Genomic DNA, 26,394 nt, shown 5'->3' on the forward strand with positions numbered 1-26,394 from the left:
TAGAATGATAAAGTGCAGTAAAAGCTGAGTGAGTGCATGAAGAAACACCCAACAAATAGAAAAAAGAAAAAAGAGAGCAAACAACTGGAAAAACCAAACCAGGGTAAAGGAGAAGAAAGAGATCGAGAGAATTCTAGTGCACTTTCACAAACTTCATTTACTCTTGAATAATTTTTAAAAAAATCATTCTCTTAGAATTTTTTTTCCAGTACGTATATAATACTAGATAAAAATTTATGTGTTCCCATTTTTACGTATGCAAAATGGTTGTCTATTACTCTTATGATTACTTATTTTCTGTTAGTTATGCAATGTGTTCCCGTTTGCAAAATGGTTCTCTATTACTCATATCATTACTTATTTTCTGTTAATTAATTGAACAAATGTTAGAAAGCGGGGAAGGGAAAAGCTGAGAAGAACATTGCGTGCCGAGCCAACACTTGAATTATGAATTTCTATTTTGGCCATGTTGTACGTAAAACAGGACAAACTTAAAATTATATATAGATCTAGCATGCCATTGTAAATCATTATATGTTTAAGATAAAACGAATGGGGCAACCGTCTCTCAAGTTTCAACCGGAGTGCACTATATATATGGATAAACATTGCGAATCAAAATTTTGGGAGATGAATATCCCCCTTTCCAAGGATCTTAGCTTACATTCTAAAACAAACAGGCATCAATATGCTTGCATCATGCATTTATTACTAACCCAAAATCATACAAGCAAAAAATTTTGCAGGGGTCCGTTGATTTGTAGCTGTAAACATTTCTCGATGCTCAAGCTAAGCCATCCTGATGATCTCTATAGTATGTATCTGGTTCGTATCATTCGACCAGTGTCATAATGTCTTGGGCCTTAGAATATCTGTGATGCACCATGGGTTTGACTTCTCCACCTACCATGCCTCCGACATCTTATTTCTCTACTTCTTCAGGAATGATTGCTTTGCCCAGATAAACTTGTTGCATCTCCTCCTTCCAAATCTGTAAACAGCACTTAAACCATGTGATTCTCCTCGACAGATCATATATTCAGGAAAAGAATACGCGAAAAGAATTACAGAGTAATTTTAAGTTAAAACCGAGTGAAAAATTAACAGCTATGTATAAATAAGTTCTTACCGTATCACGGAATTCCAACCGTATGTGAGGAACATTTGTTCTCTGAATGTCATTTCCATTTGGCCCTCTCTTGTAGTACTCCTTACCAATCCAATGTGACTGAAACAAGTTACCGATCAGTTATAAAACACTAATTATGTAAATAGTACAAGGTATGTATGTGTATAAACATCTTCCTCAATCGACATTACACTATTTCTCATTATAGTAACAAAGTTAGAGGAGGAAGCATATGAATGATTCAAGTAATAAATCCATTAATATAATATATTTCTAATTTTAATTTATTTTACTTCTATAAAAAACAAAGAATGAAAAAAAAAGAAACTAAACATTTACTCAAGCAAGTCTCAGCATCAGACTTTCCTTCTTGTATAGGGCTCTTTATCTATTATTTTTTTAATTTAGGTTTTGGTTTAATTTGTGCAATTGCATTGCTTAATCAAAATCTGTAGAGACACCCAACCCAACTATTGATCCAATTGGATTGATTTGGATTTGGTGGATAAATGATACAAATCCAACCAAAGTTATTTTAATATTGGGTAACAAGCTTTATGAAGCCAAAACCAACCCAGTAACATCCCTCTATATGGAATTCACAGACCTACATTGATGGAAGAGACTCAGTTCAGGACCCATCACTACAGCTATGACAAGGAAGATCCAAAAAGATTGAGACTTTTATATATGTTCAAAAATATCATAGCGTAAATATTTTAGAGTTGAATTTATTTTCTTGCTTAAATTTATTTTCCTGCTTAAAGTAGAGTGGAAAATTTACTTGTAATTTTTCTTTAAATAAATTAGGATTAGGGTTATGCGTGTAAAACCTATCTAGAACATAATTAGAATTTAATTGCAACTCACATTTACCCTGATCATTTAAACCTAATTAGGTCACATTGAACACTTGATCGTGCTTTCCATGTGACTCTAATTGGCACCTAATTCAAATGCTAATTAATTTGAATTTTCCTCTCATTGGCTCAATGTTGTCAAACTTGTAACTCAGAGGTGGATCGTAAAAGGAAAAAAAAAACTCGTAACTCGGAGAGCGTAACTCGATTCGAAAGAGTTACTATTTGAGTTACTATACATAAAATAATTAAAAATAGATTCATAATTCATGAAATGCTTCAAATAGATAACGTGATTAAAAGTAGATTCAAGATAATGTTTAATAGAGATGAATTATCCAACAAAATCATTCATATTAATCATAGGATAAAAAAAATGTGTTGGAGATGAAAATAGTTGTAATTTTTTAAATGGACCCAAAAAAACCTAATTTTGAGTAAGTTGTGATTTTTATTTAGGGTTTCACCAGCATAGAACAGGTTTTATTAGGTTAAAATTAAAATGGGCCTTTGGTCCAAAGTTATGTCTATTAAGTAAGTTGTGATTTTTATTTAGGGTTTCAGCCGCACACCACACACCACATTCCATATTTAAATTTTGAATTAGGTTTTATTAGGTTAAAATGGAAATGGACCTTTGGCCCAAAGTTATGTCTCTTAAAAATTAGGTTTAGGTATGTGCCGACATCTTCCTTTTGGGCGGCACCGTCGCATCTTCTTCTTTCTTATGCGCGGCGTCGTCGCTGCAACTCCTTCTTCATGCTTCGTCGTCACAGCGTGCGTTCCCGACAGCACACGAAGGCGACGACGACGAGCACGAGCGGCGCATTAAGGTTTCTTTTGGGCCCGCATCATGGATCGCAGAGGCCCATGGATCGCCCGATCCAACCCCTGGATTGTTGGATCGCTCCGATCCGGTGAGAATCCGATCCAGCCACCGATCCAACGCGTTTTCTGCTTAAAAGATCGTAAGATCGCGATTTTTACAATATAACTCGCGATCTTAACAACACTAGCTTGGCTCATGTTTTTCAAGATCAATTTTATGATTGTTATGCTGCCAAATTGCTAGCCTAAACACTTCTTTGTCTTAACCTTTCTAGAATAGACATCTTTGGTCTTCTTCTTCACCTCTCCAAGTGATATGGTCGAACTAATCACTCTTCCTACTCTTTATGCACCTACAAGGAAACCATAACTTCATTGGAGCTCTCCTTGATTCATCTCTTCCACAAAGTTCACTCAAAAACTCAAGAAAATATGAAACCAGTTGAAGGCACCTATCACACATACATTCTACCCATATTTAAATAAACAATTTAGAGGATGTTGTTGAATTTTTTTTTTTTCTGTGGAGCATGTGTCTAAATTATGTAATAAAAAACTCAAACTAATAAATACTAAAAATAATGGAGTTTGGTTATGGTGATATATGACAACTCTAAGGAGTTTTTAACCAATGTTGTCAAGATCGCGATTTAGATCGTCGATCTTATGATCTTTTAAGAAGAAAACAAGTCGGATCATGGGGTTGATCGGAATTTGTCCAGATCAAAGTGATCCAACGATTCATGGGTTGAATCGGACGATCTCTGGGCCTCCACATCCATGACTCGAGCCAAAAAAAAAACTGAAAATCCAATAAAACCAATAAACCCTAATTTGGAAACCCATAACCTTAAGTTCAAAAACTCTACAGCTTGCGACGCTACCGCTCATGCCTCTGTTCGCACCGCAGGGTCGCCGCTCGCACCACCACGCAATTCGTTGCCGCTCGCCACTGTCTTCGTCACATGAATTCTATTTTTAATTATGTTATGCATTGTAGTAAATCAAATAGTAACTCTTTCAAATTGAGTTACGATCCTCGGGTTGAGTTTTCATACCCTTTCTGATTCGCTTCCAAATTATGAGTTTGGAAATATTGAGTTTAATTGAATACTTCAGCCTAAGAATAAAAGATTATGCCTTTAAGGGTGTAAAGAATTTCATTCACAAGAGAATTTTGGATAAGAAATGTACCTTTAAAGCATGTGAGAAACCTGATTGATATACCGAATTCCGGGCTATCTCACACAAATCACACGAGCTCAACTTCCACACCTGTAAAATAAGAATTATTTCGGCTGTAAGCATTGTTTGTCTATATGTTGTATAGAGAGAAAGAATGAGAGAAAGCTCACAGAAGCAGCTATACTATATTCTTCAACCAATGGTTCCTTTGTTAAGTGAATTTGGAGAGGATCATCAGTAGAAAGTGACACATTCAGACCCCGTAAGAAGAACATGGGAAAAGGATTCCGATGGTAGTCTAAGAATAGGGAGTTATTGCTCAATGGAGACATTGCCAAGCCAATCTAACAAAAAATATTCAACTAAAATTAGCTGCCACAAATATCACAACCAAGTAATCAATTAGAAAAAATATCATACCTGGGCTAAATAATATAAATATTGAAGCACGGGAGACTTTTTCAAATTGATTCCATGTGCAATGTTGTGAGCCGTGAGAAAGGTTGCTGCAAGATGGTCGATATCACCAGCCTAAAGCCATTATTAGATTCATTAGATATACTCATAACATTTATGAAACAGACAGAATATATTTTCAAATACATACCTCTCCAGAATGTGGACGGAATTTGATTGTTGTCATTCCCTTTGATTCACGAAGCTGAGAAATACTTGCATTAGGTTAACTTTGTTGTGTCAAAACAAAGCCCAAACTTTCAAATACAGATTATGAAGAAATTGCAGAAAATTCTTGGAATATATATTCAAGGTACTCTAAGTAACTAGAGAAATGGACAGAGACATGACTATATTAAGAAACAAAATAGCGCTACTAGAAATTATTTAAATTATTGATTAAAACTATTAAAGAATAAACAATTTTTTCAGTTAGTAGTAATATAACATTAAAAAGAATTATATAAAAAGAAGATAATTTGAAGAAAATTGTAAAAAAGCTTACGCTAATTTCTTTATCTTAAACCTGAAAACTCAAACCAAACCAATCTTAACTAGATTTGTGTGGTTTGAAGTAGCCACAAAGATTTTAAAAGTGAATCATACCAACCTATTTACATGTAGCTTTCAATTAAATTATATTAATCTTACCCATAACAACTTTAGAAATATGCAGCAAAGCTTATCTTGCATATTAAAGATTAAGAGAACAACCATATTTCGTTCCTTTTGTAATTGTGAATGTAACGACCTTAGCCCATAGTTTAGATTATTCTATTATTATGTTATTGATTTTATTATTATTTTCTTCTATAAATGAAGACCCCTATGTGTATATTTTACACAAAGGATATCAATCCTAAATACATTTTTTTCATTCTTAACATGGTATCTAAATCTTAGGGTTAGGATTCATCACCGGAGCGTCATTGTCGGAATCTCGCCAAAGCGTCGATGTTGGAATCTTGTCGGAGCGTCATCGTCGAAGCCGTCATTGCCGAAATTTCCAGAATCTCTCTGAAGCCACTGCTATTGTCATCAATTGGATAGCAAGTAAATCTATGGATCAATCTCCTACTACTGAGCCTAATCCGTCTCCTACCACTGAGCCCAATTCGTCTCCTAACACTGAGCCCAATTCGTCTCCTAACACTATGTTGCCGGTAACTTGGTTTCTGGCTTCCTCGGTTGCCAATATGCTCAATCCCTCCATCTATACTAATTATATCAATGTTCATCTTTCTATTGACAAATTGGATGGAACTAATTATTTGGACCTCAAATATTAAATTATGGCTTAAGAGTCAAGATTATGTTGCTACAGATGAGACTTACCGTTAGTAGAAAATTGATGCTCAATTATGTATTGTTATTAAATCTACTATTCACTCATCTTTAAAACAAATTTTTCCTGTTTTTAAGACGTGTTCAGAAGTTTGGGAACAAGCAAAACTTTTACACACCAATGATACTCAACATCTTTATGGTGTGTCAAAACCTCCTTACCATTGTTGCTCCCAAAAGTCTTGATGGTACAATGGCTGAATATTTGGATAAACTACATGTTCTTCATAATTTTAATGAATTATTGCCTCTTCCCTCCACTCCTACTCAAGAACTAGAGCAACGGTCAAAGTTCTTCATGTTATTGGGCTTACATGAACTTCTTGACGATTATTCTCATGTCCGTGATTAGATTTTGGAATCTTTTGTTGTTCCCAATTTTACTTCCACTTGTCCTACCCTTCTATGTGTGCCAAGTAAATACAACATTGATATACCTCTTCCAGTTGATGACGTTTATGCTTTAGTCTCTCAACGTTATAATCGTACTCGTCCTTCCAAGCTGGGCAAAGGACGTCACAAGTATGACCATTGTGGCAAACTTGGCCACAAAATAGATTAGTGTATGCCTTACATGGTCGTCCTCCTAGATCTGTTGCGATTTCCAAAAATGTTCCTGTGCAACCTTTTACCATGAACCCTCCTTTATATAATATCTTAGGTCAACATGCAATTCAATGAATTTCTTAAATGGTATGACAATTGTCAGAACTCTTGTTCCACTGCTTCTGTTGCACGTTAGGTATACCTTTTGCTGGCCTTACTCCAATTCTCTTTTACGTCAATTTAGGGTTCTCGACTCAGGTGCCATCAATTATATTACTAATAATAAATCTTTTTTCTCTTCTTTGTCTACCTTCGGTTATTTACCAACCATTACCATGGCCAATGGCTTTAGGGTCTCAGCCCATGGTGTTGATACTATTCATCTTCCTTCTTTATCTATTAATAATGATCTTCATGTTTCTTGGGTCTCCCTTTACCTTATTATCCATTAGTCAATGAACTTGTTCTCTTAATTGTGTAAATTTTTCACCAAAGATTCTAATTTGTTTACAGGACCAGAGTTCGAGATGGATGATTGGTACCAGATGTGAGTCTCATGGTCACTACCACCTACAAACATTTGCACATGTTGGCACAGTTATGGATTCTCCATCTCTCATTCATGTTCAGCTAAGTCATCTTAATCTTGCCAAGATGCAGCACCTTGTTCCAAGTTAGTCCAAAGTGTCTAGTTTGTCTTGTGAGTCGTGTCATTTAGGTAAACACAACAGTTTTTCTTTCTAATAGTGTCTCACAACGTGTTTCATCCCCTTTTGCCTTAGTTCACTCTGATATTTGGGGACCAAGTCGTGTTACGTCTAATTTAGGATTTCAGTATTTTATTACTTTTATTGATGATTATTTAAAATGTACTTGGTTATTTTTAATGAAATCTCATTCTGAGTTGTTTTCTATATTTCAATCTTTTTATAACGAAATTAAAAATCAATTTGGTGTTTCAATTCGAACCTTATGCTGTGATAATGCTCGTGAATATCTTTCTCATTCTTTTACCACTTATATGAAATCTCATGGCATTCTTCATCAAACCACATGTACCCATCAACAAAATGGGGTGGTTTAGCGCAAGAATAGACATCTTATTGAAACTACTCGTACTATGTTATTTCGTGGTGACGTTCCTCAACGTGGGTGATGTTGTTGCATGTTCTAATTAATCGTCATCTTCGGTTTTAGAGAATAAAATTTATCATTCTATTTTATTTCCAAATGAACCTCTTAATCCCTTACCACCTAAAGTTTTTGGGTCTACATGTTATGTTCATAATTTTTGTTTTGGACTAGATAAATTATTTGTTAGGTCACAAAAATGTGTTTTTTTAGGGTTTACTAGATCTCAAAAGGATATAAATGTTTTTCACTCTCTCTTAACCGTTATTTCATTTATGCAGATGTCACCTTCACCGAGTCTTTTGTTTATTTTAAGTCTTTATCTTCTCCATTTGTGTCTCCATCTTAACAAGTAGATATTCCAGTTGTCTTTGATCCTCCTGTTATGTTTAGTGTGCCTACAGATTCTCCTCCTCCACCACCTCTTCAAGTTTATAGTCGTCGTTAGTCTTCCCATCGTCCACAGGATAACTCTCTTCTAGTGCCAAATCCTTTGTCCCTTCCGGTTCCAATAGTTGAACCTGATATTCCCATTGTCATCCGTAAAAGTACACGTTCTACCCGTAATCCCTCTCCACATTATAATGTTTCAAGTTATCATAGACTATTTCAACTTTTTTATACTTGTCTTTCGTCTATTTCCTTTGTGTCTATTCCAAAGTCTGTAGGTGATGCCTTAGCTCATCCTGGTTGGCGTCGAGCCACGCTTGATGAAATGAATGTGCTTCAAAATAATGGAACTTGGGACCTCGTTTACCTTCTGGGAAATCTGTGGTTGGTTGCATGTGGGTCTTTGCTATTAAAATTGTCCTGATGGTACTATTGATCGTCTCAAAGCTCGTCTTGTGGTTAAGGGTTATACCCAAATTTTTGGTTTAGACTATGATGATACTTTTTCTCCAGTACCAAAGATGGCTTCAATTCACTTATTCATAGCCATGGCTGCTCTTCAACAATGGTCTTTTTATCAACTGAATGTCAAAAATGCCTTTCTTAATGGGGATTTGTAGGAAAAAAATTATATGGAGCAACCTCCTAACTTTGTTGCTCAGGGGGAGTCTTTTGGATTGGTATGTCGTCTCCACAAATCCTTATATGGTCTCAAGAAATCTCCAAGGCTTGGTTTGGAAAATTTAGCAACGTTGTTCAACAGTTTGGTATAACTAGCAATGAAGCAGATCATTCAGATTTTTACCGTCACTCAAATGTTGGGTGTATCTATCGTATAGTATATGTTGATGACATTGTTATTACAGGCAGTGATCAGCATGGCATCTTACAAGTAAAACAAATATTTCTTAGGGATTGAGGTAGCACAAATCAAACAATGGTATTGTTATTTCTCAGAGGAAGTATGCATTGGGTATTTTTGAGAAAATAACGAATTCAAAATCTATTGAGACACCTATGAATCTTAATGTCAAACTCCTACCTAGTTAGGTAAAGCCTTTCTCAGATCCCGAGAAGTACAGTGACTCGTCCAAATATTTCATATGTTGTTAGTGTGGTGAGTCAATTCCTTAATTCACATGTGTTGATCATTGCAATGCATTCATTCGTATATTTAAATACATTAAAGGTTCTCCCGAAAAAGGCTTGTTATATGGTCACAATAATCATACTAGAGTAGTATGTTATTCAGATGCGGATTGGGTCAGGTCTCCATTTGATAGAATATCTACTTTCGGATATTGTGTTTTTACAAGTGGTAATTTAATTTCTTGGAAGAGTAAGAAACAAAATGTTGTGACAAGATCTAGTGTTGAAGCGGAATATAGAGTTATGGCTTCAGCTACTTGTGAGTTAGGTTGCAATTTGGAGAAGTCAATCAAGTGATAATCAGGTTGCTTTTCATATTAGCTCAAATCCCATCTTTCATGAAAGGACTAAACATATTGAGATTGATTATCATTTCATTGAAGAAAGATTGTGCCTAGAGACATCAAGACTGGATTTGTTAATTTGAATGATCAATTAACATATATTTTCACTAAATCTTTATGGGGGCCTTGAATTAATTATATCTGTAATAAGATTAGTAAGTATGACTTATATGCACCAACTTGAGAGGGAGTGTTAAATGTAACGGGCTTATTTTGTTATTATGCTATTGATTATGTTATTGATTATGTGCTTATTTTGTTATTATGCTATTGATTATGTTATTGATTATGTTATTATTCTCATCTATAAATAAAGACCCTATGTGTGTATTTTACACGAGGGATACCAATCTTAAATACATTTTCTTCATTCTTAACAGTAGTTAAAACAAACTTGTTTTCTTCTTGAAGATTCATTAGGCACCCAAACTAATACATACTGTGGAGATAAGTTGCATACCTTGTTTAAGGTGTAAAGATTTGCATAACAGTAATAGACATAGTATGAAAATGCTGGATTGAACACATTAGTCCATTGATCAGGTGTAGGCATGTGTTTTGTCGGCCGTCTTTCTGGTTTGCTTTCATCATCCACCAAATCCAACCCAACAACCTAAAGGTGAGAGAATGAATACCATGTAGTATTGGAATAAGCATATGTTTGATTCAGCTTATTATAGAGAAATAATCACTTGTTTCTTTGAGTTGTATGAGAGCTTTTGAAAAATAAGCAACTATCTCTCTAGGATTAAGCTGAACCAAGCACTCTATACTGCAAAATAACTAACTACAAATTGGCAGAAGTTCTGCAATTTCCAAACTAGATCAAAGCCAATTGCAGTCCTCCAAAACTAGTGTCATCAGATTGGGCCTCCAATGATGAATACCTCAAAATATCACGTTGGTTCCTTTCAAGGATAACTTAATTTTTAAAAAGTACCTTTTCGAAATATTTATGAAGACTGATCATCTTCAAAATTGTGTTTAGTCAAAAAAGTTAATGCAATGAGGAACACACCTGTTTCAAGAAAACATGCAGCTGTGGATGTGAATCTGGGTCAACAGTAACCTCAAAAAGTGGAATAAAAATATTGTCAAGCATATTCTGGAATGATGTCACAATTCCCATTTCTTTGTACACATTGTACAACCGCGGAAGCTGCAAGACATTACAAGAACTACTATCAATTGTTAAGTCCACAATCACCATGCAAATGAAGCCATAAATGGGAAGCACAAAAAGGTCCCCCAAATTTCACTAGATATTTGACAGTCCCAAGAGAATGATTAGTACATTAGTATCATTGTTCAGCTTCTTATAATATGATAGTAAAAAATGTTAAATTGGCAACAGTTGAGAGAACTGATTTACACAAGAAAAATAATAAATCATTACAATATCATTGTGAAAAATAAATGTGTTCTAGACAAATAAATAAAGCATACCTGAATCAACCAAACAACATTCTCACTATACAAATCATTATTAACTATCCAACTGGCTAGTTGGTCCCACTCACTTTGCTTCCTTCCATATATTGATATTCTATATTCAGCCATCTGTGAATAATTAGGCACAGAAAGATAAGTTAACAAACATCTAGGTGGGGATAAGTATATAAAAACAACAGTAAAGAAATGCCAAACTAATGCCAACAAGTCCAAACACATTGGTCGACGTAGGGTCTCATACTAATAATTTATTAACATTCTTGCACCATTGGGTAATTGCAATTCAAAAAACATAAAGTAAGATGCACTGTAGGGATCAATCTCTGTCATTGTTTATGTTATGGTAAAGCAGTCGTGCAAACATTCACCCAACATCTAAATCCAGGGCTAATGGAGTCAAACCCAGAATAGAATAATCACCCATATTGGAACCATTGCAATAACATTAGTCTGGTGATATCACTGTAATTCCTATTTTTTATGAGGATCTAAGAAATTACACTGGCAGCCAATTTCAGGTGTCTTTGTTATCTACAATTATTTAAAACCTCTAAGATTCTCTAGTTAACAAACATCTAGATGGGGATAAGCGTATAAGATTTGCAAGTGCCCATCAATCATCATGAAATTTTGGATTATTAGTATGACAACCCACTGACTCCTTTAAGTTGCTAATACCTTGGAAGTTGAGAACTTGGGCCATTGCAGAAGCTATATTAACCCTAGAAAATGTTTTTCTTCGTAGTTAGTTTATGCCTTCATTGAACTTTCCATCTTTTGAGTCTATGAATGAAAGATTCTCTAGTAAACAAACATCTAGATGGGGATAAGCGTATAAGATTTGCAAGTGCCCATCAATCATCATGAAATTTTGGATTATTAGTATGACAACCCACTGACTCCTTTACGTTGCTAATACCTTGGAAGTAGAGAACTTGGGCCATTGCAGAAGCTATATTAACCCTAGAAAATGTTTTTCTTCGTAGTTAGTTTATGTCTTCATTGAACTTTCCATCTTTTGAGTCTATGAATGAAAGATCTTCTGATTTGACGGAAATGAAGCAGATTTTACAATACAACCTTGCTAATTGAATTAATGTTAATATTTGGTCATCAAAGATTTCAATGAAACTATTAGTAGCATTATGTTATTTAGTTCTTATAGTCTATTATAGTCTTATTCCAACATAGGGTGTTTGGCAGTTTTACATCCATAAATATTTGGGCCAAATATTTGAGACAGTATTGCTTATTAATAGTATGATATTGAATTACTACATTCAAACAGTATGTAAAAAAGAGAAGCACCCGTAGGGAGTATATTAGAATTATCAGGATAATATATTGCCAACAGATGCACTCTAAGACTGTCTTAAATCACCGACATGATAAAAAGATGTATATATGAGTGTATACACACAAATATACAAGGACTGAAGAAAGCACCTGATATTTACTGGCAGCAAGATCCGAAAACACTTGCTTAGTCACCTCACCAAGAAAACGACCTAGTAAATACAAATAAAGATGCTTAGATGTTGAAGGCAACTAACAAATATAAACACTAAAACTTTGATAATAATCCGAGGTCATTCATTTTAAGTATTTTCTATCTTCATTAATCCACAGGTGAAATTAGCAATTGCTTTAAGAAAAACTATTAAATTGCTTTTTCAAAGATGACCAGAGAGCTGTTTGAAATTCAAAATTCAAACCGTGATAAATATCACTAACTTACTTTCGTAGAGGGAAGAGAAATGGGATGGACGCAAAAAAGTAGGTCGAGTGGAGACAGATGAGAATTAAAGCAAGAATAACATGTTTGGATGAAAATAGATGAGGAGAGACATAAGTAGAATAGATGAAAAATAGTACAGTGGATCCCACCATTTTTTAAAATTATGTCTCTTCAACTTCATCAACTACCAGACACCCAACCTTAATTTTAATATACAATCAATCACTGCATGTATAATAAGTTGTCTTAAAAAAACCCAAACTTTTGTCTTCAGGACTCAAAATGCACCAATGTAATTAGAAGACTGTATAGAAAACAATAAGAAAAAATATTCCTTAGACCAAAGAAAATCATTGAACTAGAGACCCACCCCATAATGTGTTCAACCTTTTTTTCAGTGTCTATATCAATAAATGTACAACCCACAAAAATAGCATATATCATTGTCTAAAAAATAGTGCAACCTAGGATTTCATAATATAGATATTAGGGCTTCAAGAAGCCCCTTCAGCTTGTATGCAAAAATATCTTACTACACCAACACAACTTCTGCACAACCAACACGCCCAAAACCAGTGTATATTAAATATTTTACCTTGAATGAGATTATCCTGCTTTAGAAATATCTCCCTCAGCCTACTTTGACCACAAGGATTATATTTAAGATTAAACTTATCAAAGCGATGAAAAGTGCTCTTGTCAGCGTGAACGTCCAAAAGGTCAACATTAAGATCATATCTGTTAAAAAGAGATAAAAACAAGATTAACTCCTGAAACATACAGCAATCCAATTATAATTATAATAATAAAAAATCTCATTACCCAGTTAAATCCAAACTCTTGAAAACCTCCTTCAAGGTTAGATATGTCCCATCACGAAATATTACAACCTGATTATGCGTATACATCATATGAGTATTCAGTGCATATTAGCTTCATAAAATGTAATCCACATACCATAAGTTAAAAAGGTAAGATAATACTGCATCATGATACATAATACAGCTGCAAGTGATGACAATAAGCCAATCATTTTAAACATACCAGTATTTCCTAATCTCTTCATAGGCAATAGGTTATAATAAAATTATACACCAAACTACATTTATATAAATATTGATATAGTTACATTAATTACTCACTTAATTTACAAGTTTATATACTAAAAAAAAGCCAATCTGTGCTCTATCTCTTCTGCCTTACAGTTCAATGATAAGATCTGAGAGAAAAAGCAAAAGGCTGCTGCAATGTATGTTTACTTCACAACAACAAAGATCCAAACTATCACCTCATCAGGCTCTTTTCTCAGCTTTGACTTTATGAATCTCAAAAGATGTTTCTGATTCATGCATGCTGAGTGGTGGACATGAGTATCAACTTTTCTAACATTATAGAAGTCTCGATGTGGAGCACTTTTCTGAGCAAGAAATTCTCTATCCGCATTTAGCATCAAATGAAGATTGAATTTCTGAAAACATACAGAAATTGTCAAGCAACCATTGCTTCTTGTATGCAATTGAAATACAAGCATAGCCCTCAGTTTGTTACTCATTCGATAAATTAGAGATTTACTTGTTCTAGAAGATTGAGCCTGTGATGGCATAAAGTTCTTATATTCCCTGCTGCTATGACTCGAAGTACATGATGAAGATCAGTGAAAAATGTAGTTGCATCAGCAACAGGAAAAAGCTCTTCTTTCGCTGCAAGTAATAGAAAGTATGCATAAGATCCTACCTTGAGTGGTGATAGAATTACTAAGTTGGTCTATAACAAATTTCTTTCTTACTTACCTTCTCTGTTCGGATATACATGAATAACCCCATCTTGCATTTCAAAGTAATGCTGTAGCATAAAAGAAATACGAGTAATTTAATCACAACATATAAAATAGGGAGATCCAAGTTTTGAAAGATGGAGAAAAAACTTACATCAGATTTTCCTTCAGAAGTGTATAAAAATGGATCTGGGTTAGGCTTGGGTGTACTGGGGTCAGATATAACTTCTTTATCCCAAGGAGCAATGGCTTCTCTAAAAATATATCTTTTTCTCATTTCAAGGCATTCTTGAAGAACCACATAAGCTTCAACTTCATCAGGTGATGGAGCCTCTAAACAAAAAATATAACAATTACAGTTTACTACTTGACATTCCAAATATGCAAATATTGTCATCCAAAAAGTCTTTGGAGGAGCTGGATTATATACATCCCATGAGAAAACCGATTCAAAGCAATTCATTTGCAGGTAAAAGAATGAGGAACAGCAACATTTCACAGTTCATACCAATAGGAGTAATTTTCAATCTTGTGAAAGTTTCATGCTCTGGCTCTTTCCTCAGAATGTCAGCTGCTATTGGGTCAGGCTGCACACCATGCAGGTCACCAGAAACACTATGAGAACGGATCATACTTGGAGCAATTGTCATCTGCTCTCCATTAGCATTAACATGATTAGGTAAAGTCTCAAATGGGATTTTACCTTCTGGCCCCTACATAGAAATGATTTCAATTTAAACGTAAATATCATTCAAAAAAATTAATTTAGTATATACAACACTGCATCATGCAATGTTCAAAGCATAAGTGTAATGAGAAAAGGATAGATTAATTCCAAGCCCAGGGTTACACACCAAGGCCAAGGAGGCATTAAGAAAGTAGGGAGATAGAAACAGTGAAAGTTACTTGTCATGTCAAAAGTAAACCTCCTTTTTTATATGGGATGAAATGAATGACAGAATTAATTCAACAAGTGCGTGACCCACTTACAGCATTCCCATTTGTAAGCAAATATGCAGTATCCAATTTATCTTTGTCTATCATGTTATCTTCATCATCTGATCCTTCTACACTTTCAAAGGCACTAGCACTTGCAACAGGGGACTTGGGTGAAGTTGGTCTTAAAAGGCTTCTCTTAAAGGAACCAGATTGTGTCGATTTTCCTGTCAGAAACATATCATGAAAAAAGATTAAGATAAACACTTTCAAGCAGACATGGGCTGCACATATGCCGGTCATCAGAAAGATATGAAGTATACTCCAACATTTGCCATAAAACCTTTCCAGGGATTAGAACCGGAACGAATCATTGCCTATGCATGTGCAGGTAAGTGCATCAGAAAGATATGTAGTCTAATGCAACATTTGCCGTAAAAACATTTAAAGGGATTAAATTCAAATGAATTTAAAGTATATCTTAATTATGGGGACACTACAAAGGTATATCAATAAGAATTGAAGAAAACAAATAAATACAACTTTCTAAAAGACAAGATGATCATCAAATACTGTATAGTTTAATTCCTAGCTGGTTCAGCGGAGGGATATGGGTCCAAGAAGACTGATCCACTGAAAATTATTCAATGTGGACAAGTTCTTTCTGCGTTTTAGTCATTCCAATCCTTCTTTTTATTTCACTCATACATTCTTCTCACCTTATCTTTCATTGCCATCTGAAGTTATGTGATGTCAGTTTTGTTTCAGTAGACCTAATACTTTTTTTCTTACTTTTAAGTGAACGATTATAAGTTCAGCCGTTAAATCATATCAAATGTATTGGTCGACGCCATCTGCATCAATCCAAGAGACAAAAATAAATGAACTAAAATTAACAAAATTCATTGAAAATAGGTAAAGAAGTTCAGGTCCTTAAACTCTAAATTCTTACGTAGAAAATCGTCTACGTCCAGCAACAACCTCACTTGTCCGTCTTATTTTCTTCCCAACTAAAAATGATTTATAATCCATTCCTTTGTCATGTAAAATTTTCCGGAAGTCATATCTATGACAGAACCGAAACAAACCAAAACTAGTACCAATTATAAAACTGAGGAACACCGGAATCAATTCCTTTCCATCCCTTTCAAATTAATTCAATTCCCCTTTTCATCGCAAACACTGTGCACGACCAAACACAATCGAACACCAAATAACTACCATGACACAGCTCAACTCAATAATCTCGTAAGCAGCAATCCCAACAAAAATCAAAAACCACAAAATCACAAATAATCATCGATTAAACCCGAAAAGTTTCACCGTAGCCATACCTTCACGGAGCGTGTGCAACCGCGGCAGCCCCGGCGGAATCCCCTCGACGTGCACAGGCCCGTTCCGCTTATCATCCCCGTCAAACCCGCCGGAGATCAAGGTGACGTCAGGCAACGACGCCGAGCCGCGCCTGTACCCGCCGTTTCCCCGCCTCCTCGAGGTTCCCCGGCGCTTCTTCAAATGCGTCGGCGGTGATTCGGCGTCTGAACCGCCGCCGCCTTCAGCCTCACGCTCGACCGTGCGCGCGAACTCCAGCAGCTGCGCGAGCGTCTTGCGGTGCATGTAGTACGCCGACACAGCCACGACGGAGGCTCCGACGAGCGCCGCCAAGGCCAAATGCACGGCGTGCTCGTCCATGATCAATCTGTCTCTCTTCGCCGGGTTTCTCTCTCTATAACCGAAAACAAGAATACGAGAAACTCTAAGTGGTTAAGAGAGAATAAGAAAAAGGGATAACGAAAAACCCTACTCTATATAGTGAGTAAAAGTGTTAAGGCACTGGGCGAGGTTTGTGTTAAATGGAAGCGAGTGTTGGCTCGCTATCTGCTATTTATACACAAACGACGCCAGAGAGAGGACGTGGATGGATGGATACCCTCTCTCTCTTTCCCTATATCTGTATGCGTTTGGTAGAGAGATGTAATTATTAAGACTCAAGCGCTTTCCATTTGTTTCTTCCCAAATTTCACTTTCAGCTTTTTGCTCGTGGGGGATAGGGTTAAAATCAAGGATCCAAAAAGATAACCTCAATCCCAGCAACTTTTTTCCTGGAAGTAACTTTTTCATAATACTTTTTACTAGTTAGTTAATTAATTAATTAATTAATTAATTAATAATAAACTTTGTTTTCTGAACCAATTTTATATATGACCAGCACTGACGTGGTAAACGTATTCCACAATTTACATACGTCTATTTCACAAAACCCACAATCTGCGTTAATTAAAGTATGAGTGGGTTTTCCTCATATATTTGTCGTTATCAAATTTTATATTAAATATTGATACGAGTATTTTTATTCAGTTTTTATTAAAATATTCATTTTATTTTATATTTAAAATATTTTTATTTTTTCTAAGTATTTAGCTGTTTAATTTCGTAATTAATAACATAACATAATTAACATTGTTTTTTTCTTTCGATTAACTCGTATGTTTTTCTCTTTTAAGTTTCGTCAATTTTCATCATCAACTCGTTCTTAGAACGAGTTTAAGAAAAATAACAATCATATTTTTAAAAATACCAAACAACTAAATATATAAATAAAAAATAAAAAATAAAAATGTAATTAAAATATAAAGTATATTGTTCTCAAACGGAGTTGAAACTAAGAGGACGATTGCTCTCCTTCTCTGCTGGTCAATCTACTCTTCTCTCCTTCCTCATTCCTCACGAATGAACTCTTTTTTCTCCTTTCACTTCTCCACCTCTCGTCTCTGCGAACTCCGAGCTCGGATGGTACCTGCAAGAGACACTCTGACATTCAAGTAAGATTTAGGTGTTCGACACTCGGTGCTATTAGTACTGAATGATGACGTACATGATTAATGAAATGTGTGCTTATTTATATGATTATCATGGACCCTTTGTTATTAGGTTGGGTTAAGGATTTAGATCATAATTAAGAATATATTAACTAGTATTTAATCACTAATTAGTTTCGCTAATTTTCTATTTAGATATAATGATTTTGATCCTATCCGTCGGTCGACTCCGACCAATAAAATTTAATTATGTCAGTTTTGTTTTAACTTTTTTATGTGTATCCCACCTCGTATAATTTTTTTACTTCTCTTATTTTATAAAATATTTATGAATTAAATATGATTACATATTTTATTTATTATTTTATTAATATTATTGTTCCTGTCGGTTGACTCGATTGCCTTCGTACTTCTAACGACGATCACACGCTCAATTCTCTCTGCCTTCGTCTGTGCCTTTCCTTCGATCAAACACCTGAACCTGCAAAGACAAAGGGGCTCCCTAGAGGTCATTTGCACTTCGACGCTCAAGTCAATACTGGGGCTATGAAACACCAAAACTCTTAGTTGTAAAAGCTCTGTGTAAAACCGTGTGTGTATCGCGTAAATGTTGCGTACCTTGTTAGGTTTATTACTACCCTTTATATAGTCTAGGGTTTCCGCCACCCGCATTTAGGGTTTCTAAGGGTATGCCTTAGCGCCACTATCACCCACTCTTAGGGCAATCTAGTGTGCAAGGCTCCCTTACTGGAATGCAACCTCTGACAGGATGACCACCTGGGTACCAACTTATGCACCTAATATCTGGGGCCATCCGTCCTGGGAGTGCCCTAGTTGTTCACGTGCCATGCATGCAGCCTACCCCTGGAACGTAACCCTCATGGGCCTTAGCGCTTCCAGTGGTTCTTTACTTGTGTTACGCCTGAATGCGCTATTCACACCACACGCATGGACCCCTCATGATCTAGGCTTCTCCCTACTAATAACTGGTGTGTTGTCTGGGATCCACCTCTCGTGGCCCAGCTCTGTTGTTTGAGTCACCGATGCCCGATGTCACAACGCCCTCACTCTGTTGCCGAGGACACATTAGCACATTCTGGTGATCGACATCTGACCACTCTTCAACACCTTGGCTCACGTCGCTCGCGAGACACTGGCCCATGTCGTTCGTGGGACCCAACTTACGTGGCTCACCATTACCAGTAGTCAACGACGTCCAAGGACTGGTCAGTACACAAGCTCCCCAGTCTCGAGCTGTTAACTTGTTCAGCGAAGAGACTAAGTCCTCGCATGTGGCAACCTATATGGCACTGCGTGAAGGGACGTGAACAGTGCACCGAAGTGACACTTCTTCGTACCTGTTTTAATATGCGCACACGTGGCCAGATCAACGGTCAAGACTTAACGCCGCTTGCGCTCCCTCGTTTACGTTAAGCATTAAAAAGCGTGCGCTTCGTCACTGTTCCATCACTTTCTCTGAAACTTCTTTCGATCGTTTCATCTTCTCTTCGAAAGCTCTCACCTTTCCTTCTTCAAAGCTCAGAACTTCCAACCCACTTCGATTAAAAGGTATGATCTGTATGCATTGATTGCTTTTCTCTTACGATTTCGCTGCTCATACATGCAATAAACTGCTATAGGACGGTTTAAATTTCTGCATTTTAGGTTTTCTTTGTTTTTCTTCTGTTCCTCTGTTTTTTCTGGGTTTCTTGAGTCACACCATCATTTTCCACTAAACCCTCGTTTCTTCCTTCTTCTTTTCTCTTTTTTAGCTTTCTCCTTGAAATGGCTCAAACAAAAACCACTTCCAACCCTCCTCCCAACGTAGATTACAAAGCCTTCTACCCCTGGGCCTCCGCTGAACTCCTTGTCGAGACCTCCACTCTCACCTCCAGTGAGGATGTAAGGAAAAATCAGAACGAAGAGCCTAATTAGAAAGGACAGGTATTTAGGAGAGAGAGTGATGCGTATGTTTCAGTTCATCCCTGCGCGAAGGGCGAACCTGTATGCGCAGACGATCGCGACAACTAAGGAGAGCCTTTCTTCTTCCTCTACTCCACCGTTTTTAAATGGATTAGGCTTCGCCTCCCACTCACGGGCTTCGAGAGGGCGCTCTTAACAGAGGTCAACGTGGCTCCTGCCCAGCTGCATCCCAACAGTTAGGCCTTCATGAGAGCGTTCGCCATCTTATGAAACCTGTACCGTCCCGTCCTCGGGCGTTGACCAAAGGTCAAAGTCAACGCATGGTGGGACCCCTCAAGGGACCCAAGGAAGAGAAGTCAACAGGTTGGCCGCTTGAGTCATTGCCTCGCTGAGGCGTCGCCCAAGAAAGGCGTCGCCAAAGAGAGGCATCGCCCAATAGGGGCATCGCCCAATAGGGGCATCGCCCAATAGGGGCATCGCCTAAAGAGAAACATCACCGAGTAAAGACATCGCCCGAGAGGCCTCGAGCCTCGACCATACAGAACAATAGTAAGGAGAAGAGAAAGGTGGCTTCAAGGCCATAAGTCTAGCACCATAAGGGGATATCCTGACTCGTGAAGTACCCATGCCACCACTGGGAGACCCTGGAACAGATACGGCCCATGAGAGGGCCATAACCAGGGGAGAACCACGTGCATGGTACGAGGGAAAGGTAGACCCACCCCCAGGGCAAGTAGCTAGTGATTGGGGCGCATGAGTTGGCACCCAAAAAGTCAACCCACGTGCCAGAAGCACTTCGCGGGAAAGAGGGCTCACACGATGGAATAACCCTAAGTTGGGTTGCGGCGCTGTGGGACCCTCCACTTAGAACAACGATCAAGTCAGAAGGGCACGTGGCAAGGCACACGTGCTCATTAAAGATTTCAGTGAAAGTTTGCCAAGGTACGCGTTAATTTAGTTAAGATTCGAATGTTCCAAGGAATGATTTTATACGCTTTCAATGCGCTTTAACGCGCTTTAAAGATGAGAAGTGTATAAAAAGGGGCCTTGGGAGCATTTGAGGGGGGGGGGGAGAGTTTTAACCTAATTCTCACAGTTACACAGAGCATAGACACACAGAGCACAAACCCTAATTGTTCTTGACGGCGCACCCAGCTGTTAGCACAAGGCAATTAGGGCAACACAGTTTTAGTGATTCAGTACAGTTTCTTCGACCACCTCTCAAGGGTGTGTCTCCAGTTTTTGATGTTTCTCGCTAGCTGACTTGATCGTCGGAGTGCAAACGGCCGTGAAGGCGCCCCTTTGTTCACTTCTTTATACTGATAACTTCTTTTTTATTGGGTGGCCTCATTTAAACCCTCTTCTGGGAAAAGGAGTGCCCCCTGAACTGTTCAAACTGTTTATACTAGCGCGAAAGCGCGACTACTTTACATTTTCAACTGAAATAGAACTTTAAATGTGTGACGTTCCACGTCCGGGGGATCGCCCCTCCGTCCAACGTCTCCAGCAGATCTGGGGGTCGTGATCCCTGACTCGCTGGTCGTGATCACTCTCTCTTTCTCGGCTTCTTCTCGGGCCACCCCGAGCCCCCCAGCACTGCTTCCTCCATCTCTTCCTCACCTTGTGTACCTCTTACCATCTCCACCTCCGATCGCCTCTCGTCCACACCCGGCGGTGGTGTGGAGGTAACATGGCACACACTCCTCTGCTGCTTGAGGTTGTTCTCGTAGCAGCGCCTAGCTTCCTTCTGGTCCGACTTGACGGTGATCACTACCTCCTTCGTCGACGGAAACTTCAACTTCATGTGCCTCGTCGAGGGTACGGCTCCCAACCTATTGAGCGTCGGTCTTCCCAACAGTATGTTGTAGGCGGATGGGGCATTGACCACTAGGTACTTGATCTTCTTAGTGCGGGCCACGGTCCCATCCGCGAACGTGGTCCTCAGCTCGATGTAGCCTCGCACCTCCACCTGGTCCCCTGCGAAGCCGTATAAGCACCCTGGGTATGGCCTCAGTTGATCAAGGGACAACTACAGCTTGTTGAACGTCAGCCAGAACATCACGTCTGCCGAGCTTCCCTGATCCACGAGGACCTTGTGCACTTTTCTCCCTGCCGTGATGAGGGAGATAACTATAGGATCGTTGTCGTGAGGCACAACGTCCTGGAGATCCGCCTTGGTGAAGGTGATGTCAGCATCGGGGATGTGATCTTCCACCGTGTCAACAGTCATCACCGACCGAGCGTACCTCTTCCTTTGATAGGCTGTGCACCCCCCTCCTGAGAAGCCTCCCGCGATCGTGTGCACCTCCCCGTGCACTGGTACCTCGTGTTGCGGATCTTCTGCTGGTGGCCCCGACGCCCGATCACCTTGCGTCTCCCGCAAGTAATCGCTCAGAAAGCCACTTTTTACCAACTCCGCGAGTTGGTGTCCCAACGCTAAACAAGTGTGGAGTGGGTGGCCATAAGCCTGGTGAAACTCACACCACACGTTCTTTTTTCTTCTGAGCACCTTATCAGTTCTCTCCGGTGCTCGCAATCTTGCCGCTATGGCTGGAATGGCAATCAGCTCCGCCAATTCCACCACGAAGTCAAATCTGGGGGGCGTGTTGCTCTCCCTCGCGCGCCCCCTGCCCTGGTCCTTCCTAGGCTCGTAAGGGCGAGGCTTCCCCTGGGCCTTCTTTCCATCTTTGGCCTCATGCACCCTCATCGGCTGCTGAGACCTACTCGGTCCTGCGCGCGACTTGATCGGGATCGCGCTTTCCCTCTTCTCAGAAACCGCGGTTTCTGCCACGATGTGCGCCACAACACGACGCCTAATCTCTGCGAAGGTGCTGGGGCGATTCTTGATCAAAGATTTACTGAAAGGACCCGCCAGAACCCCTTTCTTGAACGCATGCACCAGCATATCTTCGTCTTTGCTGGGCAGCCTCACCACCTGAGCTCCAAAACGACTGAGGTAGTCCCGGAGGGACTCACCTTGGTTTTGACGCACGTCGAACAGGTCATACGACACCACTGGGGGTGCCCTGTTCACAATATACTGCTCCATGAACAACTTCGAGAATTGCTGAAACGAGATGACGTGGCCATCTGGTAGGCTCACGAACCACTCCAAAGCAATCTCGCTCAGGGTGCTCATGAACAGTTTGCAATACACTGTATCTGAGCCCCCAGAAAGCATCATCTGGGTGTGAAACGCTGTCAGATGCGTCTCCGGGTCCTCCACCCCTGAAAACGAGGCTTTCACCCCCACCAAGTTTGGTGACACCACTGCACTCATGATCTCATATGAGAAAGGCGTGGGGAAAGTCCTGGGGGGAGACGGTGGCGGTGCCACTCCTTCCTCCGTCACCCGTTCCTTCTGCGCTTGCAATGTCTTGCACAATTCTTCGTTAACTCGATTCAACTCTTCATTCCTCCCATGTGATGCAGCCAAGTCCGCTTGCATCCTTTCTTGCTCCGTTCTTGACGTTGCCACATCATCTTGCAGTGCTCGCATCATTTCCAAGACTTGCGCCATTGTCACAGCTCCTTCTTCAGCTGATGGCGCGGGTGAAGTTTGCCTTGTCTTCCTCATTTTCTCAGCAAAGAATCTCAAGAACAAACGAAATCCAACAGCAAAGTGGATGGGATCACGAATTCACACGGGCCCCACGGTGGGCGCCAAATGATCTTGTAGGTGATTCGATCGTCGAAGGACTCGCCACGTCAAGCTCTGTCTTCCGCAAGAACGTTCCAAGCACTTCCCAAAAGCTCCAAGCGAACCTGCGAAACACAACAAACGGCGCCTCTAGCGGCCGATTGCACTCCGACGCTCAAGTCAGCCACGCAAGACCACCAAAGAACTAAGAACTAGGAATCTCAGCGAGACTCGTGTGCACTCTGTGATTCTCTCTTTCTCTCTGTGTGTAAAACTAGTAATTTGCAAGAATGAATCTTACCTCCCTGCATGAGCGTGGAATGCCTTTATATACTCTGCGGCGCGCCTAAGTTATTCATGTACGAAGTAACTTAGCGTGTTTCTTTCACTAGATGTCTCGTGCCACCTCAACGTGAGTAGCAGGTGTGGCCTGGCTAAGCGCATGTACCAGGCGTCACCTACCGTGTGAACGATCACCTCTGCTTTGCTCCATGCACGTTATGGGTTAAGAGACCACCAATCACCGACTGACTGCTAGCTCTCTTAGGCCACTCTCATGCACGGCACTACAAAACGCATAACTTCTCCTTTCTCTGATACTCTGTCACACAAGGCTCGTATGCAACGCTCTCGCCGGGAATCGCCTCTCGTTCCTAGCTTAACTGCGCGTAACACGAAGACCCGATGACCGTCATTCACCCCAGACGACCGATCGGTGCATCATAGCGCCACGCCTTCTACCTCATGAGGCTTATCTAGGCGCTGATCGCACATCCTCTCGGACCACCAATCACCCCCTGATCACCGATCACCCCCTGAGTGACTCTCTCAAAGATATATCAGCTTCCCTGGCCCACGTGTTCCACTAAGAACGGTCCACGTGGCCATCTTTTGCTGACGTCACCGACCACCGATGACCGACCGGATTAGTAACCTTCACAGGGATGGAGGATCCCGAGGCGTACCTCACGGCATTCCACACACAAATGATGTTGGTTGGCGGCTCTGATGCCGTAAAATGCAAGCTCTTTATGAGCACTTTGACTGGGATGGCCCTGGATTGGTTCATCAACCTCCCAGAGGGTCACATAACGTCCTTCGCACAACTCTCACGACTATTTATAGAGCAGTATTTAGCCAACAGGGCCCCAACCCAGTCTCATACGACCTTTTCGACGTGAAACAATTCCTAGGGCGCAGATACGCACACAGCCTGCTAGGGTCCACGAAGCTGCCACAGAGAGAAGGAACTCGGACAGGAAGTGCAGTTACGAGACAAGGAGGGCCTCGCCAAGGGGTCGAGCTGAAGGAAGGAGAGAGGGAAGTAGGCCACTGAGGCACAACTTTGTGGTGGAACTCAAGGACCTCATCGTTGTGCCCAACATAGCTGACAGGTTGAGGCCACCAGTGAAGTCTGACAAAATTCTGGGGCCTCACACGGAATCATGGTGCGAATTCCACGAGGCGTTTGGGCACCATATTAACAACTGCTTGGTGCTGGGCTATCAGTTGGACGAGCTTGTGAAGAATGGTTTCTTGAAAGATTATCTCGCTGGGTCCACCACGACCACAGTCCCGGCGACGCCAGAGGAAGGTCAAGCGCATGAAGTCCCAACTCACGGAGAAGTGCACACCATCTCTGGCGGCTTTTCTGGAGGAGGGCCCACTGCCTCTCAACGGAAGAAATATGTGAGGTTAGTGAGTACGGTTGCAGAGGAATTTCCAGACGACCCATGGGAGTCAGATCTCGTTTTCATAAGGGCTGACCTGCGGGACGTGGTCCCACACGACAATGACCCAGTGGTCATTTCAGTAGTCACGGCAGGAAGGAGGGTGCATAGGGTTCTCGTCGACCAGGGGAGTTCTGCAGATGTCATGTTTTGGTCCACTTTCAACAAGCTACAGTTGTCCTCCGACCTTTTGAGACCCTATACTGGATGCTTGTATGGGTTTGCAGATAATCCAGTAGAGGTACGAGGCTACTTGGAGCTGAGGACAACGTTCACTGATGGAGCAGCATCACGCACCGAGAACATCCGGTACTTGGTGGTCAACGCCAATTCAGTCTACAACATTTTGCTAGGCAGACCAACTTTGAACAGATCGAGGGCGGTGTCCTCCACGCGCCACATGAAGATGAAGCTACCAGATCTCAGTGGTAAGGTAATTGTGATCAAGTCGGATCAAGAAGAAGCCCGTAAGTGCTATGAAAATAGCCTGAAGACAAAGAGAGGCGTGGTCATGGTGATTGAGCGACCATTTGTTTCAAATTCGCAAATGCAGTTAGAACCGTTGGAAGAGGCGACGCTCGCGAAGCCCACGCCGGTCGAAGCTACCTCAGGGGCGACTCCTATAGAAGAAGCGCCTACAGAAGGAAGAAACGGCGATGCCTCGACAATGGAAGGAGTACACGGAGAGGCCTCGCCCACAGAAGGAGAGTCAAAGGCAGGCGCACGCCGACGCACTTAAAGACCACCTGATAAAAGTAGAAAAAGGGGACCCCGTTGTTGGCCCGCTCGTCCCCACACACCGACTCCCTTAGGGTACAAGGAAGCACGACGATATCGTCATCGTGCCTTTTCGCGAAGGCACAGTGATCGTAGGTGCTTGGCTCCCCTATGTGGTCCCTCAAAGCTTTGGTGGACACTAGGCTCGAGCACTCGTCAAGGAGTTCGCCCGAAGCCCACACATAGAGATCCCTCTGGTTAACTCTGGAAGAAGGAGGGTTGACAGACATGTTGGCACGAACT

At 40.1% G+C, this 26,394-nt stretch overlaps 2 protein-coding genes across 4 annotated transcripts; both read right to left on the minus strand.

The window, feature by feature from the left end:
- Positions 1–568: 568 nt before the first annotated feature.
- On the minus strand, positions 569–17,351 carry FAC1 (AMP deaminase, putative / myoadenylate deaminase). 3 transcript variants are annotated; one of them, XR_016516215.1, is made up of 19 exons: positions 16,597–17,311; positions 15,317–15,489; positions 14,835–15,039; positions 14,481–14,659; positions 14,343–14,394; positions 14,125–14,252; positions 13,841–14,020; positions 13,375–13,442; positions 13,148–13,290; positions 12,261–12,322; positions 10,809–10,922; positions 10,381–10,521; positions 9,823–9,975; positions 4,610–4,673; positions 4,423–4,533; positions 4,173–4,346; positions 4,012–4,092; positions 1,130–1,228; positions 569–991 (listed from the first exon to the last, which is right to left on the minus strand). XR_016516215.1 is itself a non-coding variant. In XM_068614778.1 (19 exons), exons 1-19 carry the CDS (start codon positions 16,952–16,954, stop codon positions 923–925), a joined length of 2,544 nt encoding a protein of 847 aa, XP_068470879.1. In that variant the 5' UTR covers positions 16,955–17,351; the 3' UTR covers positions 569–922. The 3 variants fall into 3 exon arrangements, 1 of the variants encoding a protein (XP_068470879.1); XR_016516216.1 differs by having other exon boundaries at positions 4,610–4,688; XM_068614778.1 differs by having other exon boundaries at positions 4,610–4,663; positions 16,597–17,351.
- A 4,682-nt stretch (positions 17,352–22,033) lies between these two features.
- Positions 22,034–23,524, minus strand: LOC137817751 (uncharacterized). Its single transcript, XM_068620991.2, has one exon. It carries the CDS (start codon positions 23,522–23,524, stop codon positions 22,034–22,036), a length of 1,491 nt encoding a protein of 496 aa, XP_068477092.2.
- Positions 23,525–26,394: the final 2,870 nt, after the last annotated feature.

Source organism: Phaseolus vulgaris, chromosome 10 (genome assembly GCF_051622355.1).
Source record: "Phaseolus vulgaris cultivar YP4 chromosome 10, ASM5162235v1, whole genome shotgun sequence".
Lineage (NCBI taxonomy): Eukaryota > Viridiplantae > Streptophyta > Magnoliopsida > Fabales > Fabaceae > Phaseolus > Phaseolus vulgaris.

Coding starts and splice junctions, on each gene's coding strand:
- FAC1 (XM_068614778.1), bottom strand. CDS start 16,954: ATGGACGAGCACGCCGTGCATTTGGCCTTGGCGGCGCTCGTCGGAGCC. Junction 13,443..13,840: donor TGAGAAAAGAGCCTGATGAG/GTGATAGTTTGG, acceptor ACGCATAATCAG/GTTGTAATATTTCGTGATGG. Junction 4,534..4,609: donor TCCGTCCACATTCTGGAGAG/GTATGTATTTGA, acceptor TAATGGCTTTAG/GCTGGTGATATCGACCATCT.
- LOC137817751 (XM_068620991.2), bottom strand. CDS start 23,524: ATGGCGCAAGTCTTGGAAATGATGCGAGCACTGCAAGATGATGTGGCA.